Raw genomic sequence first — 19,686 nt, 5'->3', positions numbered from 1 at the left:
GTCTCTGTATTTTTAGAAATATAATAGCCATTCTGATGTGCATGACTCTTCTATTTCAAGAAAAAAAAATAGTAAAGAATACATAATAAATGTATTCCCTATTAATATTTTGTTAGCCATCCTCTTCATTTCCTATGCATATATGTGTCTACAGATTTATTTTTTACCAGCACGCTGTCATTGTTTTTGTCTCCTAGTTTTTTTTTTTAAGTTTTTTTTTTTTTTTTTTTTTTTGGTCTTTTTCGTTTTTATCGGTACCAGGGATCGAACTCACGACTGCCTGCTTGCAAGGCAGGCGCTTATGCTGCTGAGCTAATCCCCAGCCCCTGTCTCCTAGTTTTTGGTATCAATTGTGATGAGCAACATTTACTTAATCCATGATTATTTTCTTGGATGATTTCCTAGAAAGAGACTTGCTAAATCAAGAGGTTAATAAAATTCTAAAGCTTTGGGCCGTGACTTTCCATTCTCCCGTTACTGACACTAATTGGGAAATCTTGGGCAATTTGAAATGTGAAATAGCATCTTGTTAACTTTTTTCATTAAAAAGATAAGACTTTAGTTTTAGAGCAGTTTTGGCTTATAGAAAAACCACACAAAAATGCAGAGTTGTCATATACTAAACCTTACTCACACAAACCAGCTTAACCCTGCTATGAACATCTTGTACTACTGTGGTATTATAAGTGATGAACCAGTGTTGATAGTTAATAACAAAGTGAAAAAAATCACAATGTGCATAGTATGCACTAAGTTCCATCCCATGTGTTGTAGAACTCTGTGGACTTTAACAAATGCTTAATATTATATACTCAGCAACACAATGTCACGCACAGTCGTTTCACACTACTATCAAAGCCCTTGTGCTCCACCAGTTCATCCTCCCTACCTCCCCCTGAGCTCCTGGCAACCAGCGATCTTTCCATTATCTCCAAGATGTTACTGGAAAAATCCAGTATGTGACCTTTTTAGACTGGCTTATTTTACTGAATAATGCAGTTAAGTTTCTTCCATATTTTTTGTGCCTTGATAGCTCATTTTTAAAAAATCACTGGATAAGCCAGACATGATGGTGCACGCCTGTAATCCCAGCACTTGTGAGGCTGAGGCAGGAAGAGAGCCACAAGTTCAAGGCCAGCCTGGGATACAAAATTAGTTCAAGCCCAGCCTAAATTTCACAGTGACACCTTGTCTCAAAAAAAAAAAAAAATCCTAACAGGTGTATACTAGTATCTTGTTGTTTTAATTTGCAGTTCCCTAATGAATATAATGTTAAACATCCTCTCATGTTCTTATTTGTCTTGCATGATCTTTGGTGAGATGTTTGTTTAGATCCTTTGTCCATTTTTTACTTGGGTCACTTTCTCATCATTGAGGTTTAAAGGGTTTTTTGTGTATATGAGATACTAGTATGTAACTACACATATGTTTTGTTGATTTTGTGTCCCATATTGGTCTTATCTTCACATCAACAGTGTCCTGCAGTGAAGAGAGCAGACATTATTTTTTTATTTTAAAGAAAAAAGCAATAAAAGTGGTACAAAATTTCAAAACAAGATTGTAGGAGAGTACAATGGTTAGTACTTTGTGTATTGTTATCTTCAAAGTAATTGCTCATATTATAAAATATAGGCATGAAAAACTGGTCAAACAATATAGACACTAACCTTTATTTTCAGTGAACTAATAGCAATTAGTAGTATAATTATCTTAACTATTGTGTGTGTGTGCATGTGTGTGTGTATATATATATATATATATATATATATATATATATGTATATTCCCTTTTTCCTTCCTTTCTTCTCTCCTGTCCCCCAACCCAGTTTCTCTTTTAAAGAGCTTCCTTCTATTTCACAATATATATTGTATATATTAGGTCTTATTTACACTTTGAACTTCTTACACTAGGTAGACAATGCAAGGTTTACACATGTGATTGTGATTTATTTCTGAGTATGGTCTCAAAACACATGTCTATAACTATGCACTGAACTAAAGTCAAAATGGATCAAAGATCTAATACTAAAACAGCCAGAGATTTAGCTCAGTGGTTCAAGCGCTTGCCTGGTAAGCACAAGGTTGTGAGTTTGATCCTTGGCACCAAATGAATATTAAAACAGAAACACTTAAGTCTACTGGAAGAGAAAGTAGGTAGAAATTTTGAAGATACAAGAATAGGCAGACTTCATGAACAAAACCCAAACAGCACAGGAAATACTTCAAAGAATCAACAACTGGGATTTCATCTTATTAAAAGGCTTTGGCACATCAAAAGACATTATTAATTTTAATGAAGTCAAACCTATCAGTGTTTTTCTTACAATGACCATTCTTATGTATCTAAAAGTTTTATATCTAAAAAGTCTTATACCTAAAAAACAATCACCAAACTCAAAGTTATCTAATTTTTCCTGTTTTTTTTTCATCTTATATTTTACAGTAAGGTAATTTTTCATTCTGAATTAACTTTTGTGAAATATGTAAGGTTTGTGTGTATATTTTTGGGGGCATGTAGATGTCTACTCATTCTAAGACTGGTTGTTGAGAAGACTATTTTTCTCCATCAAATTGTTTTTCATTTGTTTGTTTGTTTGTTTGGTACCTGGAATCGAACTCATGACCTCAAGCTTGCCAGGCAGGCACTTATGCCACTGAACTAAATCCCCAGCCATCAAATTGTTTTTGATCCTTTGTCAAAGATGACTTGATTATATTTGGTTGGGTTTATTTCTGTGCTCTGTAGTCTGTTCCATTGATCTTTTTGCTTTTTATCAATATGATATGTGTTGATTACTGCAATTTCATAATAAAACTTGACGCTGGATTATATCAATCCCCCAATCTTATTCTTTAATGCTGCACTGGTTACCCTGAGTCTTTTTCCTTTCCATATAAATTTCAGAATTAGTCCATTTTCACTTGGTTGGATTTATGAGATTGCCTTGAATCTATAAATAAAGAAGATGAAACATACTAAGAATTTTAAATCTTTCTAGCCATTTATTTAGATCTTAATTTGTGTTTTTGTTGTTGTTGTTGTTTGAAGCTTTGTTTTTGTTTTCTTTTTTTAACATCCTTACTCCTTTATTAAAATATTTTTACTTTGAGACAGAGTCTCACTAAGTTGCCCAGGCTGAGGTTGGAGTTGTGATTCTCTTGCTTCAGCCTGCCAGAGTTCTGGGATTACAGGCTTACTCCACCGTACACCTAGCTCCTTCCTTAATTTCTTTGATCAGAATTTTGTAGTTTTCTTCATTTAGGTCTTAAACTTTTTAAATAGATTTCCCCTTTCCTCTCCTCTCCTCTCCTCCTCTCTCTCTCTCTCTCTCTCTCTCTCTCTCTCTCTCTCTCTCTCTCTCTCTCTCTCTCTGTCTTTCTCTCACGCTAGTGTAAGTGGTATTGTGCTGTGTATTTCAAATTCTACTTGTTCACTGCGGATAAAAATTAAATAAGTTGACTCTTGTATACAGTGTTAATCTTGTATCCTGTAAACCTTGCTGTAATTACTATTAAGTTAAAGAAGTTTGTGTTAATTATAGATAACTGTATCATTTGTAAGCAAATGTACTTTTATTTCTTCCTGACTAATCTTTTGAGAGGGGACATCATTAAATTGTGCCCAGTATTTGGAAGAAAGTAGCTAGTGCTTGACCCTAAGTATGATGTCATCTGAAATACTTTTTGTTGGTATTATTTATCAGATTGAAGAAATTTTCTCTATTTCCAACTGAGATTTTTTTTAACCACGCGGGAATTGAATTTTATTAACTGCTTTATCTTAATATATTAAAATGATCATGTAATTTTTCTTCCTTAGCCTATTAATAAAGTAAATTATATTGATTTTTCAGGTGTTGAACACTAGCTTTATATATCTAGAATAAACCTCACTTAGTTGCAGCATGTAATTTATCTCTACGGTTCTGGGGTTTGAGCCTAGGTCCTTTGTACTGAGTGTCTCCAATATTTTTATTTTGACACAAAGCCTTGCTAAATCACTAATTTGCCCAGGGTGTGGCTCAACTTGAGATCCTCCTGCCTCAGCCTCTCAGAGTAATGGGGTTATGGGAATGTACCACAATACCTGGATATAATTTTCTTATACGCTGTTGGATTTAACTTGATAATGTTTTCTTGTGGATTTTGGTATCTGCACTGCTAACAGATATCAGTCTGTAGTTTTCCTTTCTTATAATGACTTTGGTTTTGGTATTAGGACAACACGGACCTCATAGAATGAGTTGCACAGTATTCCTGCTGCATCTGTTTTCTGGAAGACATTGTAGAGATGATATCATTTCTTTTTTCTTTTTTTTTTTTTAATTATATTTAAGGAGAAAAGAAAAAAAAAGCAGGGAAAGGGTACAAGTTATACAGATTTACAGAAAAAAAATGAACGGTAGGAAATCACTAGTTAATGGATTACATATTGTCATCTTAGAAATAATTGTTCAAGTCACAAAATTAAAGCTTGTTAAGTGGACATTCCATCAATGATACTGCAAACAGTTCTGTTCATTGATCCAATAAAACTCTGTATGATATCATTTCTTAAATGTTTCATGAAATTCACTAGTGAACCTTTCTAGGCCTTATTCTTTGTCTTCTGAGAAGTTATTAATTATTCAAATTATTCAATAAACAAAGTCATTCAAATTGTTTCTCCTTCTGTGAGTTTTGATACATTATGTCTCTCAAAGAATTAGTCTATTAATTGAAGTTATCAAATTTGTGAGTATAGGATTTGCAATATACCTTTATTATCCTCTTAATGTCCATGGAACCAATGCTGCTACACTCTTTTTTACTCTTTGTATCTTTATTTTTCTTGGCAAGATTGGCTAGAGGTTTTATTAAGCCATTTGGTTTATTATACCTTTTTCTTTTTGAAACAGGATCATGCTTTGTAGTCCAGACTGGCCTTGAACTCACTATGTACCCCAGCATGAGCTTGAACTCACAGTGATCCTCCTGCCTCAGCCTCCCAGCTGCTAGGACTATAGGCATGCACCACCATGCCCAGCTTAAAACTTTTTTTAACTTTTGACTTTGTTAATCTTTTCTATTAATTCCTTGTCAACTTCACTGATTTCTGCTGTTTCCTTATTTCTTTTGTTCCACTTTTTTGGATTTAATTTTTTCAGTTTCTAGCTTTCTATAATGATTAATGATTTTTGGATACTATTCCCTTTCCAGCAAATGAAATCAGTACTATAAATTTCCCTCTGTATTTTGCCTTTATTGCAAACCACAGCTCTTGAAAAGTTGTATTTGTATTTCCATTCATTTAGTTCATACTATTTTTAAATTTCTTTTGAGACTTCTTTGATTTATGTATCATTCTGAAGTGTATTATTTAATCTTAAAGTATTTTAGAGATTTTCTAGCTACCTTTTCCTACTGATTTTAAGTTTAATTCAATTGTGGTCTGAAAGAATGCATAGTATGACACTATTCTTTTAAATGTTTTGAAGTGTTTTATGGCAACGAATGTGGCCTCTCATTGAATGTCTCGTGTGAGCTTGAAAAGGATCCTAGTCTGCTGCGGTCAAATGAAGATGTCTCAGTCACTTTCTCATCACTGAGACATGAATACCTACAAGTTAAAGGAGGAAAACTTTATTTATTTTGTGGTTTTTTTTTCATTTCAAATACATTTTACTCAAGGATAAAAAGAAAAAGAAAAAACTACAGCAAAATTTCAAAACACATCAATCAAGGGGCAACAATGTGTTTCGTGTTTTAGAAGTTTCTGTCCATGTTTCATGCTAGAGGGTCCTGGGCAGAGGAAAGCTGCCCACCTGATGGTGGCAGAAAGCAGAAAGAAAGAAACAGGAGCTGGAGAGGGAGAAATATCTTTTGAGATCATCCCCCCAGTGACTGTCTTTTCCAGCCAGACCCCACCTGCTAACAGGGGTCCAACTATATTGATACCGTCACCCTCCTTCCCTAAGACCTGTCTTGGAATGCATGCACAGTTTGCAGGACATTCTTGACTTAATTCACAACAGAATGTAATCTACCAATGTGATTTAGATCCCATTGATTAATATGATGTTCTGTTCTAACTATGTTTTCTGTTTGTCAGTTACTGATACAGGGGCCTCAAACTGTTATGTTGGATCATCTTTTCTCCTAAAGCCCTATTCATTTTGCCTCATATATTTTGTCACTCTTACATTTCAGATGTAAAAATAGAATCTAAATTTCTTTTTTAACTACAAGTGAGCCTGAATTTTAAATATAACAGTAGTTTTTCATATGTTCTTTATTTAATGTTCTAGTCTAGGTTTTGTTCCTGTTTTGACAGACTATGTCTAGATGTAGGTCTCTTTTTATTTATTCTGCCTGGCATGTGATCCATCCTTTCAGTCAGCAAAGGAAAATTTTATTGTCCAGTTCCTGTGTCTGTTGTCTCCTTGTTGTGTTTTACCCCTTTCTAGGAGGACTTTGCATTTTAATATTAGTCCCTCACAACTTCAGTTAGTCTCTTACTGCCTTAAATCATTTTAATTCTGCTTTTGTAATTCTTATTTCCTTGCCATCCTTTCTTAGTGCAAAAATAAAAATACAAACTTTGGAATGAAACTGTCAGAGCAAAAAGTCTGACTCCAGCATTTAACTAATTGAGTGAACTCTATTCCTTCTCAGTTTCCACAATTACAAAATGTATACAATAATAATAGAACATATTTGTGGTGTTTTGGAAAAAACTGGATGAGTTAATACATGCAAAAATACTTAGAATGAGTCATGGTACATTGAAAATGTTACATGAATTTTATAAACTTAAAATTTTTTATTTATTGATTGATTTTTGTGGTACAGGGACTGATCCTTAGCACCTTCACACTAAGTTTTAGCTCCAATCCTTTTTATTTTTTATTTTGAGACAGGATCTTGTTACGTTGCCTGGGCTGGACTCAAAGTTGCAGTTCTCTTATCTCAGCCTCCCAGAGGTTGGGATTACCAAACCCAGCTTTTTTTTTTTTTTTAATCCAGCTTTTTGCACCTTTCTAAGGATACTGCTTTCTCAGAACTAGTTTCCAGTCCCGTGTTAAAGTTTCAGAGATACACTCTTTGGGCTGCTCCATATATATTCCTTTACATTGCAGTCGTTTTCCACAGGTTTCATATATTGTTTAATGCCTTCCTCCTCCTTCAATGTCAGCCTGCTTTTGCTCTGTGTCTACAAAGACAGTGCATGAGTTGCCCCCACTTTTGACCCTACCTGACTTGACTTTTGGCCCACCTTTTGACGACAATGCTCCTTCTCTCTTTCCATGAGAGTTGCCCCCACTTTTGACCCTACCTGACTTGACTTTTGGCCCACCTTTTGACGACAATGCTCCTTCTCTCTTTCCATGAGAAAGTCCGTAACATGTACAGCTCCCACTCAAGTTCTAGGTAACTTTCTTTTATCTTCTATCTACTGTGTTGTCCTCATTTCTTCCTTTCATGTCCTCCTCTGCTGATGTAGCATTGAAGAGGCCATAATTCACAGCATGCATTGTCAACTGGCATCTGTGTCTATCTTTTGAAGCAACTACTTGACTTAAAAGCAAGTTTAGTTTGGAAAAGACAATTAGTAAGACTAAAATGGTGCATTACAAGTGACCCACATAAACACATTTATGAAACGTTAAACTACACTTTTCACTCCATGAAAAAATGCAGTTTCTTCATGCTAATTTTCAAAATTATCATTACTTTGGACATGATTTGAAGTAAATAATGTTCACAAAACACCTTTAAAGTGCACCTAAATGCTGTAAACTCTACTCTAGTTAAAGAAACAATGGTATGACCAAAATCCAGGAACCACATGTGATCCACTAATACCATTTGTTGGAAGCAGTTTTTTCTATTTGTTTCATCTATGGATGTTCAACAAAATGGAAATTCCTCAAACAAGTGGCCTGTGACTTTTTATTGTGGAAGGTTGTACCTTGCTGGATTTAAGGTGTCACAGCTGTCTTCTTCTTTATGCATCATGGTATGTGACTCTGCTACCCTGTCAATTATTGAAAAACAACCTGGTGAGAAAGGAAAAGAGGGTGTTGAGATGGTCCTCTCGTAAGACTAGCTATCAGGTGAACAGATGCCTGGTTTTCTATGTCATATGTAACCTCATCTCTGCATCATGGGTCATCTGCTGAAGAGAGAGACCTGATGGACTTTTCTGCCTTTCTTCAATCTCTTCATTCATATGTTGGTCAGATTTCTATTGCTGTAACAAATACCTAAGATAATCAGTTTTAAAAGAGGAAAGCATTCTGTTGGCTCATAGTTTTGGAGGTTTCAGTTCATAGTTAGTTGACCCATTACTTTTGGGGCTGTGGCAAGGCAGTGAATCATGGTGAGAGCACATGGCAGAGGAGGTTATTCACATCATGTTGGCCAAGAAGCCAAAAGGAAGAGGAGGAGGGGAGTCCACAATCCCTTCATAAGAATGCACCTAATGATCTCGGTTTCTCTCACAAGATCCCCCTTCTAAATGTTCCACCATTTCCCAGTAGGGTCCATTAGCTGGTGATGAAGTCTCTAGCACACGAGCTTTGGGGAACACTTACCCACATCATAGCATTTTCTCAATTCAGCTCATGTACTTTTTACTTAGAAAAGATTCTGCCCAGACTCTTTCGGTTTTTGTGTACATGGATATAATTCTTTTTTTCTCTTATGCCTTCAGAACTATTTTAGTGGAATACTGAGACTCCTAGTCAGAACTCATTTAACTCAAAAAGTATGCTTTTGGAGGGCTGAGTATATTTCCATTTTTATGTAATGACTTTATCAAGATGTAATTTACATAGCATGCAATTCACCCACTTAAGTATACAACTGGTGATTTTTTAGTAAGTTTACCTAGTTGTACAACCATTATCATAATCCAGTTTTAAATTATCTTTTTTTTTAACCCCCTTAGATTCTTCATGACTTTTTTTTTTTTTTTTTTTTTTTTTTTTTTTTTTGGTACGGAGGATCGAACTCATGACCATGCGGTTGCCAGGCAGGCGCTTATAAGCCACTGAGCTAAATCCCCAGTCATGACTATTTTCAGTTAACCCCTGTTTCATCTTCACCTCCACACAAACTGGTCACTTACTCTCTACAGATTTGTCTTTTCTGGATATTTCATGTATGTGGAATTATGTACAATCTGGCCTGTTGTACAATCTGGTTTTGATTTTATTTTCTTAAAACCATCTTTAAAAACTTAAATTATGTTTGTAGCCTTTCACAGGGGCCCAGGATTAAAATTCTAAATGAGAGTACAAGTAAGCCTTTCCTAGCTTCATGGAACATTATTTCCTAAACTTTTCATGATCCAGAAGTCATGGGATAAATAAATCACTCAAGTAAAATTTGAAGGAACCATGCTGGGGCATACAAGGAAATAAGCAGTACGTTAGGGGATTTTCTTAAGACTAGGTTCAATCATCTGACAGGGATCCTTGTTTCTCAACGGGGATTGATTTGTCCAGAAAATGCTGTTTCCTTTTATTCACCTACTAATTATGAGACCTTTGAGAAGTCACTTATTTCTCAGCTGAAAAATTTTTTTCAACTGGGCTGAGAGCTGGGGTGAGAGATATTCAGAGGCAGTGAACATCGTTTATCTTCTTAGATTTCTGCTATTCTCCCCTTCCTACCTTTGAACACAGTTTGAGTTACAATCACGATGCAAAGAAAATGAGAACCTTTATTCTGCTGAGAACCAAATAGACCTAGGACTAACAGTTACCAAGTGCCTTTCTGTGTGCCCAGAGCTACACTAAATGCTTGATACATACACCTTACTCTCCACATGAATTTCTAAGATCAACATAAAATCAGACCCATTTTACAGCTGTACAAAAGGTAACCTTAAAAAATGATAAACTTGCCCAAAGTCATGTACCTATTAATCTACTTTCACTCAGTCAAATCTTTTCTATTTGCCTTAACTGTTCCTGAGTCAAGCCACAAATTAGGTCTAGCTCAATATCAGTAAGCAAGGGGAGAAAATGTTTTATTAATTTACATTTGAAGTATCCTTTCATTTCTTGCAAAAATAATTATAATAAAAATGATCAAAAATTATCTTTTGCTCATATCACCCTATCACAGATATTTTGGTTTTCAAAAAATACTTTCTCATTTATTTACCTTTCTCTTTCTACATAATTTTCATGATATATGTTCATTTTTATTCTTTTCCATGTGCCATTATTTCTTTAAAACATTTTCTATGCTGATACCCAGTTTCTGCAGCTATCATTTTAATGACAAAAATAGCCCATCCATCTTATAAGACATAATTTTCACTGGTCTCCTATATAGGACATGTAAGTTATTTCCTTGCTATCACAGATGGTATGGCATACTCATGTATGTAGATTATTTTTATTGTGAATTGTTTCCTCATGAAAAATTCCCAAAAATGGGATTTCTGGTGTAGATAACATTTATTAACTCTAGAAACATAGTGTTGCACAAAACTGAGGTCTAGGTAAAGTTGCAGGGTGACATTTGATAAGAGAAGCTCCTGTCTTTAGTACCTAATGAAATTAACATCAAAATTTTTAATCTTAAAATTTCCCCAGGAATAGCCAAAAAAAGAGTTACAACTTCATTCTGTAAATATTGGAACATCATGGACAAAAAAAAAAAAAAGAAACCTAAGATTCTAGTATGGTACATCTCTCAACCCACCTCATTGCTCACTAAGCAAGAGGAAACTCCTAACAGTACTGTAGAGAGGAAAGCAAGTAGATTTTCCAAAGTCAGCAGTTCTCACTGGTCCTTACCAATGTAGAGAAAAGTGGGCTCTGGTGATGGCTGGGCAGCTTCAGAAAGGTCTAGAGAACTTTCAATCATGGAGGTCCTTCTGTAATGCTAAAGAACCTTAGTGGAGTGGGACAATTCCCGGAATTTGCCTCATCTAGAATCCCATGCTGGGTAGGCATGTGAACTGAATCCCACAGGAGTGGGGCCTATCACTAGCTACTGTGGGGAGTGAAATGGGTTCATGTTTCAAGAAAGTCATTCATATCTCAAGAACAGAGTATAAAGCCCAGATTTCCTTGAAATTTCCTAGGGACAACTGATTATTTCAACCTTACAGCATCAGGATACAGGAAAAAAAAAAAAAAAAAAAGCTACTCACCAATCCTTGAATCATGACCAAGAAAGTGGGTAACATAAATTGGGGTGAGATAATATTGGGTAAATTTTAGAAGACTTCCTAACTATGTCAGAGCAACAGTGGTGAGGCAGTTGGGCAAAGATGAGAGAAAGAGAGAGAAGAAAAATAGAAAATATGCAGAAACAAAATATTTCTGTTGAATAGTATAGGATATTGGTTTTTTAAAAAAGATAGATATGTATGGAATCATACATATAAGTAGCTGGAATGCTACTTAGGAGGCTGAATCAGGAGGATTGCAAAGGCCATCTGGGCAGCTTAGTTGACCCTATCTCAAAGTAAAAAAATAAGTAAATAAAAAGGTATCTCAGCTGTAGAGCTCTTACCTAGCATGTGCAAGACCATAGTTTCAACCACCGACACTGCAAAACAAAACCAAACAAATGAAACAAAAGGAAAAAAATTAAACAATCCAAATATGCATCAACAGATGAATGATTAAATAAAATGATTTATCTATATAATGGAATATTTTTCAGCAATAAAAAGAAATGCAGGATTGCATATATGCTACAACATGGATGAAACTTAAAAACGTTAGTAAGAAGCCAGTCACAAAAGAACACATACTGTATGATCTCACTTATATGAAATGTGTAGAACAGGGAAATCTGTAAAGACTGAAGGTGGAATAAGTGATTGTCTAGGTAGCAGCGGTTAAGCAGGAGGAGAAAGACTTGAGGAGTGACAGCTAAGGATTATTGGGGTTCCTTTTGGTGTAAGGAAAAGTTCTAATATTTATTATGGCAATGATTCACAAGTCTATATTATCATATCATGTATACATAAATATTTTTAGTCAACCATTGAATTGTATGCTTGAAAATACTGAACTATGTGGTATGTGGATTATGTTACAATGAAGCTCCACTAAGTTTGTAACTGCAGTTATAAAAAAGATTAAAGAATCAAAGAAACAAAAATTTAGAACCAAATAAGGCATTAATGGCCTGGTAATTGAATTAGAACCAGTAAGGAAAAAGGTATATAAGGTTAGACTTCTAATAAATGTCTTAAAGGAAAAGTTTGAAATAATTACATATACTGTGGAAGAAAAAGACACTGAAGCAATCAGAGACAGCATGGCTCACATGCAGACCACAAAAATGTTAGTCCCTTAAGTGGGAAACCCAGTAAATACTATGAACAATATGTATAAATATATAAATGCAGAAATTTTTCCTAAATAGAAATGTTTTTATAAATTTTAGGAATATGAGGCATTCCAAGAAAAACTAGTACAGAATAACTGACCAAACATGTAGCCTCATTAAATTATTAGACTTTTAAATTTACAAAAGAGATTTCAATAGGCAATTAGTTTATTTAAAAAGAAAAAGTCAATAGGGAAAAATATTGACAGGGCTCAGCTTCTGCCCAGAAACTTAAAATACAAGAAAACAGAATAAAGAAATGCCTACAAAATGTGATAGTCTCAGTCAAATCTGTTAAGGCACAAAAGTGGCAGGCAGAATTCTCAAACATGCAAAGACTGAATCAATACTCATAAGCCAGGCAGGTGCTGTGCCGCTGAGCTAATCCCCCGCCCCCACTTGTCAGCCTCTTAAGAAAAAATGAAATCAACCAATTAAGAAATGAACCACGCCCGTGGTGGCTCACGCCTGTAATCCCAGCACTAGGGAGGCTGAGGCAGGAGGATCGTTTTGAGTTCAAGACTGGCCTGGGCTACAAAGGGAGTTCAAGACAAGCCTGAACTGCACAATGAGACAAAAAGACAAAAATAAATAAATTTTAAAAACTTAAAAAAAGAAATGAATCAGAACAAACAAATCTTAAATGCTCTATGTTAAAAAGAACTGAATTATTTAAATACTGTACAGACCTAAGACTAAGAATGGAAAAATCATGGTTGCAAAACAAGACATGAAGATTATAAATCAAGACAAAGTAAAAGATGTGTCATCCATGAGAGTAAAATGAGCCAGTAAGAGGCAGTAAGAGTAAGATTGAGGGAAACCTCTGGGTTCATAAAGAAATTGATGTCACTGGTTCAAAACTGAATATGTATTTACAAATGAAAGTATATGCGTCAGGTTTTGCTTTAAAATCAGTAGTGAAGGAAAGGGGAAGGAGAAAGGGGAAAAGAGGAAGAAGGAGAGAGAAAAGGAGGGAAAAAAGGGAGGGAAGGAGGAAGAAAATAGTGATGGTTGATGATGGAAATGAATGAGTCAAGACTTGCAAAGTGCTGCTCATCATCGAAGGTGGATAATGATGCATGGCAGTTTATTATTTTTCTCTTTATTTTGTACATTTAAATTTTTCACAATAAAAAGTTTAAAACAATAACAAAATTGAATTACATGATTTTTAAAGAATCATAACTTCTTAAAAGCTGGGAAATACTTTTCAATTGAGAATCACTTATTAAAAATACTATCTCAGGACCAGGGATCTAACTTAATGGCATAAGCGCCTGCCTGGCAAGTGTGAGGTTGTAAATTCAATCCTAGGTACAAATAAAAAATTATCTCAGGGACCTGAGATACAGCTTAGCAGCATAAACGCTTGCCTGACAAGCGCAAGATTGTGAGTTTGATTCCCTATGCCCTAAAATGTAAAAGAAAATAAAACCAAGCAAAAGAAAACAGAAGAAAGTCAATCAAATCAAACCAATGTAAGGGACACAGGACTTCAAAACAATTCAAAATCAACAATAGTTACCATAATGTCTTCTGTTGTCTTCAAAATAGCTGCATATACCTTCAGACATAGTAAAAATCAAACAAAACAGAACAGAATAGAACCAATAAAAACAAAACAATGAAAGCAATAAAAGACTTCAAAATGAGACAATAGTATATACAAAATGGCTACCATAATATATCTTTCTGTTTTTGAAATAGCTGCCCATGCCATCATATATAACAAAATCCAACAAAACAAAGCAGAATAAAACCCACACAACAAAACAGTGAAACAGGACATCAAAACAAGATAATAGGGAATTAACAATGGCTACCACCTTCAGAAGAAAGTCCTCCCTAGATGGTACATTGTATAGTGTTATCCTCTTAATAGATGATCAGACCACAAACCTTAGACTTGCAAAGTCAATGAAATACCAGCCACAAGTGTCAAACTGCATTTCACTTCAGTAGCTATCATCATAGCCAAGCAGGTTGCTTATGGAGTGAGAGGTGCTGGTTCTTCTTTTTTCCCAGTCCAAATGCTGGAAGGGGTTAGGGTCTGGCTGTCCCCTCAGTAGTGGCAGCCCATACATGGCATTAATTCGCAGGGAGGGCTTGCTTTTTGGTAACTTCTTGTTCTCTTCCTCAACAGCCCATGAATGGTGCTGACTCGTGGTAATAGGCTGGGGTTATATAAATAATCTCAGGAGGCTGAGGCAGGAGGATCATTACAAGCTTGAGGCCAGCCTGGGCTACAAAGTGAGTTCTAGACCAGCCTGAACTGCATAGTGAAACCCTCTCTCAAAAACGATAATCTATCAATCAATACAAAAATATTATATGTCAGATGATGCCTTTCTTATAAAATGCCTTGTCATCTATCTCTCCATCTTCAATATAGTAGTGTGCCTAGGAGGTAGAGTGGAAGGATTGCTAGCAAAATTTATTTCTTGTTGGAGATTTAGCTCAGCACCATAAGCGCCTGCCTGGCAAGCACAAGACCATGAGTTTGATCCCTGGTACAAAAAAAAAAAAAAACTTTTCTTTAAAGTTATTTCTGCATGTGGGACTTGGAGGGCTTGTTTTGTTTTGTTTTGTGAAACAGGGTCTCACTATGTAGTTCAGCCTGGCTTTGACCTCACTGTAGTCCAAGCTGGCCTTGAATTCTCTGAGGTCCTCCTACTGCAGCCTGCCAAATTCTGGGATTACAAGATTGCACCATCACATAGGATTTGGGAGTAAATTTATTGCTTTCCTTTTAAAAATTACTTTTTAGGTCATATTGTTTACATTACTAAAAAGAATTTAATAATTTAAATAATCAGCATTTCTCATTGCTCTTTAAAAAAGATTGCTTTGGTTTATGGATAACAGCAAAATTTCACCACAACTTAGGTCAGCTATATAATTTGGATGCTGATAGTTAAGGTAGTCAACTATGTCAAATATGCAGTATAAACTGGTATGCTGACGACCTGTCATATTTCTTTGTGTCTAGGAAGTATCTATGACTTTTATTTCGTCAAACATGGTAGTGGACACTGGGACACATGGACAGAGTATATCACCAAAGAGGAGGAAAACATTCCTGCTAATGCTAAGGTAACAGAGAGGCAGTGGCCATGGAGCTGTTTCCTAAAACTACTCAAACGTGTGTGTGTGTGTGTGTGTGTGTGTGCGCGCGCGCGCACGCGCACGCGTGCGTGTACTATGCTAGGGATGGAACCCAGGGCCTTGCTCATGCTAAGCAAGTGCTGTACCACTGAGCTAAACCCTCAGCCCAATTTATGAGCATTTTAAAGAGCTTTCTTTAGAAAACAACTCAACATGAGCTGGCTTGAACCTTCCAAAGCATGGACCTTAGAATCAGAGAAATCTAGATTCTTTACTCAGCCTTCACACTCTTTACCTTAGTTTACTCAGCCATAAAATGATAGAAAAAATATGTAAAGGGTGATTGCAAAGGGAGAAGGGGGTGTAAATGAGCATATCACAATACCCAGGTTTAGACTAATGTTTGTTGCTGTTCTGATTATTCTCAGTAAAGCTCAAGAGGTTGCTGGGCATGGTGGTACCTGCCTGTAATCTCAGCATTCAGTGGGCTGAGGCAGGAGGATTGCCTCGAGCTCACTATTTGGGCTACATGGTGAGTTTCCTCAAGTACAGGACAGAGACAGTAATGCCCACATTTATATGCTTTCATTTCATCTCAAACCAGCTCAGTGTATTAGCTGCCATTATCATTTCTATTTTATAGAGGAAGAAACTGAGTGCCTGGGGAAATTAAAAACTCACTCTAGGTCATAAAAATAGTAAGGGTTGGAACTAGAATTCAAACCCTAACCCTTGAATGCCAAGACCCAGCCTCCCCAGTCCAGGACCAAAATCTACCACTCCGGTGTCTTTGTGGTACAGGTCTCAGAACTCATCATCCCCACAGTGGAGACGGCCCGGCAGACCTTCTTCTTGAAAACCTACTTGAATCATGAGATCCCCATGCTGTTTGTCGGTCCCACAGGCACTGGGAAATCAGCCATCACAAACAACTTCCTTCTCCACCTTCCCAAAAACATCTATATGCCCAACTGCATCAATTTCTCTGCCAGGACTTCAGCCAATCAGACCCAGGATATCATCATGTCCAAGCTGGACAGAAGGCGCAAGGGTCTTTTTGGGCCACCTATAGGGAAGAAATCAGTGGTGTTTGTGGGTAAGGCACTGGCCTAGGTCTGTACACACTAGCTTCTTCTACTCTACGGCAAGCCAGAGATTCCCTTTGGAGGCCACTGTTCAGTCCTTTAACTCCTCTAGGAAATAAAATATTCGTAGTTAATCTAGTATTTCTTCCTTCTCCTCTTTTTCTCTCACCGCCTTCCTTTCTTCCTTCTTATGAGTAGTAGTTCCCGGAGACGGTGTTTGGCATTTGACTTCTCCAGGAGCAACATATAAACCTCTTATTTCATTTCTGATGAACCCTTTGTTTCATTTTGCACTAGATAAATATGTTATCAGCAGGCTCCCACATTCAAGGCCAGCCTGTGTCACATAGTGAGAACCTGTCTCAAAATTTAAAAAAGTAAAAGAAGGGTTAGAGATGTAGCTCAGTGTTAAAACATGTGCTTAGCATATGTGAGGTCTTGGGTTCAATCCCCAGTACCACTAAAATTTGTAACACAAATGTAACACAAGCCCCATATTATATTTGTAAGTACCAGCACTACAAGCTACTTGAGAAGTAGAGTAAGAAGCTTTTTTCTATTTGTTTGTTGTTGTTGTTGTTTTGTCTTTTTGAGACAGGGTCTCATTATGAAGCTCAGGCTGGCCTTGAGCTCACTTTGTAGTCCAGGCTGGTCTCAAACTCACAATAATTCTCCTGCTTCAGCCTTCTGAGTGCTGGGATTACAGGCATGCACTACCACACCTGATTCAGAGGGCATTCTTAAATGAACTCAGGAGTTTGAAGATAGACTGAGTAACATAACAAGATCCCATTTTTTTTAGAAAAAAAGGATCTATTGACTGGGAGCTCACTTTCACTGTTATATAGCTTTAACAATTAACAAAATGTCTAACAGTATAGACAATCAACACATTTTAGTGCTGCTGAAGCAAGCCCAAGTCAATACATTTTTGGTTGAAGGAAATGAGAAAAAATAAAATGCCTGCCCATTAATGTTGGTCCATGCACCTATAATCACAATGATCAGAGGTCTCAGTAAGGCAAGAGAGCCCAGGAGCCAGGAAAACTCTCCTCATCTGGACTAGTTGTCCATTAACTGCACCTTGTATTGAGTGGGGATGAGACATCAGTGCGCAGACTCTCCTGTGACGGTAGTACACATCTGTTGCCTCCCATGAGAACAGAGGACCCATGGACTTACAATGTGTGGCCGTGGCACCTTTCCACAGATGACCTCAACATGCCAGCCAAAGAGGTGTATGGGGCCCAGCCTCCCATCGAACTCCTGAGACAGTGGATTGATCATGGCTATTGGTTTGACAAGAAAGACACAAGCAGACTGGACATTGTGGATATGCTACTTGTGACAGCCATGGGTCCCCCTGGAGGAGGAAGGAATGACATTACTGGTATGTGAAGGAGAGAGCCCAGCCTCTCCCTTACTCAGCACAGCTGGCTGCATGGATGCAGAGGTGGTGCAGGGCACTGAGCTGAGACAGCATGGAGCAAAGTGCGTTTAGGATACGGCTGGAGTCACTAAAGCTTGCTCCAGCCTTCACACTGGAAGCTGTGTGAACAGGATGGGAAGATGACAAAAAGATGCAAGGAATCTTTGGCTAAGTGCAAGGAAAATAGTGAATGTCATACAAAGAGGAAAGCTCAGTATGGCAGGCTTGTGTCCCAGGAAACGGGCTAGATCTGAGGTCAACCAAGGGTGCGTGCAGAGTCATATTAATGTTTATTGCAATTTTTCAGAACACCTAACTCGGAGTAGCCTAGCAGAATAAATGATAATATAGTAAATAGATGATAAATAGAAGATGATAGACAGATAGATAGATAGATAGATAAAAAGATAGATAGATAGACAGAAGTTCTTCCCTATCATCTAGCAGTTCTAGAAAAAATGTTAAAGGATGGTATTTTAAAAAATCAAATATAGATGAAGACAGATAATACAATGTGGATGACTTTTAAAGATGTTAGGTTAAGTGAAATAAACTGGTCACAAAAGAACAATAATGTAGGATTCCATTTATATATTCAAAGTAGTCAAATTCATACTGATAGAGAATATTGCACCATCTATTCTCAGAACTTCTTGATTTTTCCTTAAGTAAAATTCATTTAAAACTAAGTCTCTATTTCTTCCTCCTTCCAGACTCTGGCAGTTCCATTCTATTCTCTATCTATACTGTACAATAATGTGAATGTTCTTGATGACAGTGAACTATAAAAGTGTTTACGAAGTTTTTGACTATGTTATAATGACCATATCTTGCCTTTGTGTTTTAAAGACAATGTTGCAAAAAAAAAAAAAAAAAAAAAAAGACAATGTTGAAATTTGGAGTGGGGGAGGTCTGGGAATTGAACTCAGGACCTCACACTTGCCAGGCAGACACTGTGTCTGCTGAGCTATATATACTCCCAGCCCTTAAAGATAGTCTTAAGCACAACACTAGCACTGTTTAGGACTTCTGTAATTTTGGTGATAGTCTGCATCTGTGCTGAGCAATATCATACCCAATAGTCATATTAGGTTAGGGAGGACTTGGAAAGTAGCTAATGACAATGTGGAAATCTATTTTTAATGTTGCTCAATATTAATTAATTTCAGTTTATAAAACTGTTTAAATGTGTGACTAGAGGCATATCTGCAGAATACATAGGCAGGAAAAAAAAGAACTAACGTCACTAGGTCCAGGAAGTGTGCGTGTGTGCAAAATTGAGTATGCATGTGTTTTCCAGGACGATTCACTCGCCATCTGAACATCATTTCCATCAGTGCCTTTGAGGATGAGATTTTAACCAAGATTTTTTCTTCCATTGCTGACTGGCACTTTGGGAAAGGGTTTGATGTAGTATTCTTAAGGTAAGAGTTTCTGGTATCTTCCCACATATTGGCCTGAGGACCCCCATTTCTGGCCCATTCTTGACGTATCTGCCTTTTTCTTCCTCCTGAGGTATGGAAAGATGATGGTACAAGCTACCAGGACAATTTATAGAGCTGCAGTGGAAAACTTTTTGCCAACTCCCTCCAAGTCGCATTATGTCTTTAACTTGAGAGACTTTTCACGAGTGATCCAAGGGGTACTGCTCTGCCCTCACACCCACCTGCAGGTCAGCCACTATCATTTCAGTTACTGTGATCATCCAGCAGTGCCC

At 36.7% G+C, this 19,686-nt stretch overlaps 1 protein-coding gene across 1 annotated transcript in view; it reads left to right on the top strand.

Moving 5' to 3' along the window:
- Dnah3 (dynein axonemal heavy chain 3) overlaps positions 1-19,686 on the top strand; it is a 177,684-nt gene that overhangs the window by 118,750 nt on the left and 39,248 nt on the right. Inside the window, exons 43-47 of the mRNA XM_063227087.1 lie at positions 15,340-15,443; positions 16,257-16,551; positions 17,751-17,930; positions 19,270-19,393; positions 19,485-19,641. Of these exons, the coding sequence (XP_063083157.1) occupies positions 15,340-15,443; positions 16,257-16,551; positions 17,751-17,930; positions 19,270-19,393; positions 19,485-19,641 (860 nt within the window). The remainder of the gene's footprint in view (positions 1-15,339; positions 15,444-16,256; positions 16,552-17,750; positions 17,931-19,269; positions 19,394-19,484; positions 19,642-19,686) is intronic.

This window comes from Cavia porcellus, unplaced genomic scaffold (assembly GCF_034190915.1).
Source record: "Cavia porcellus strain 051 isolate PalLab524CR breed Dunkin Hartley unplaced genomic scaffold, mCavPor4.1 scaffold_16, whole genome shotgun sequence".
Classification (NCBI taxonomy): Eukaryota; Metazoa; Chordata; class Mammalia; order Rodentia; family Caviidae; genus Cavia; species Cavia porcellus.
The sequence above is the reverse complement of the archived record's forward strand: the minus strand, read 5'-3'. Positions and strand labels throughout refer to the sequence as shown.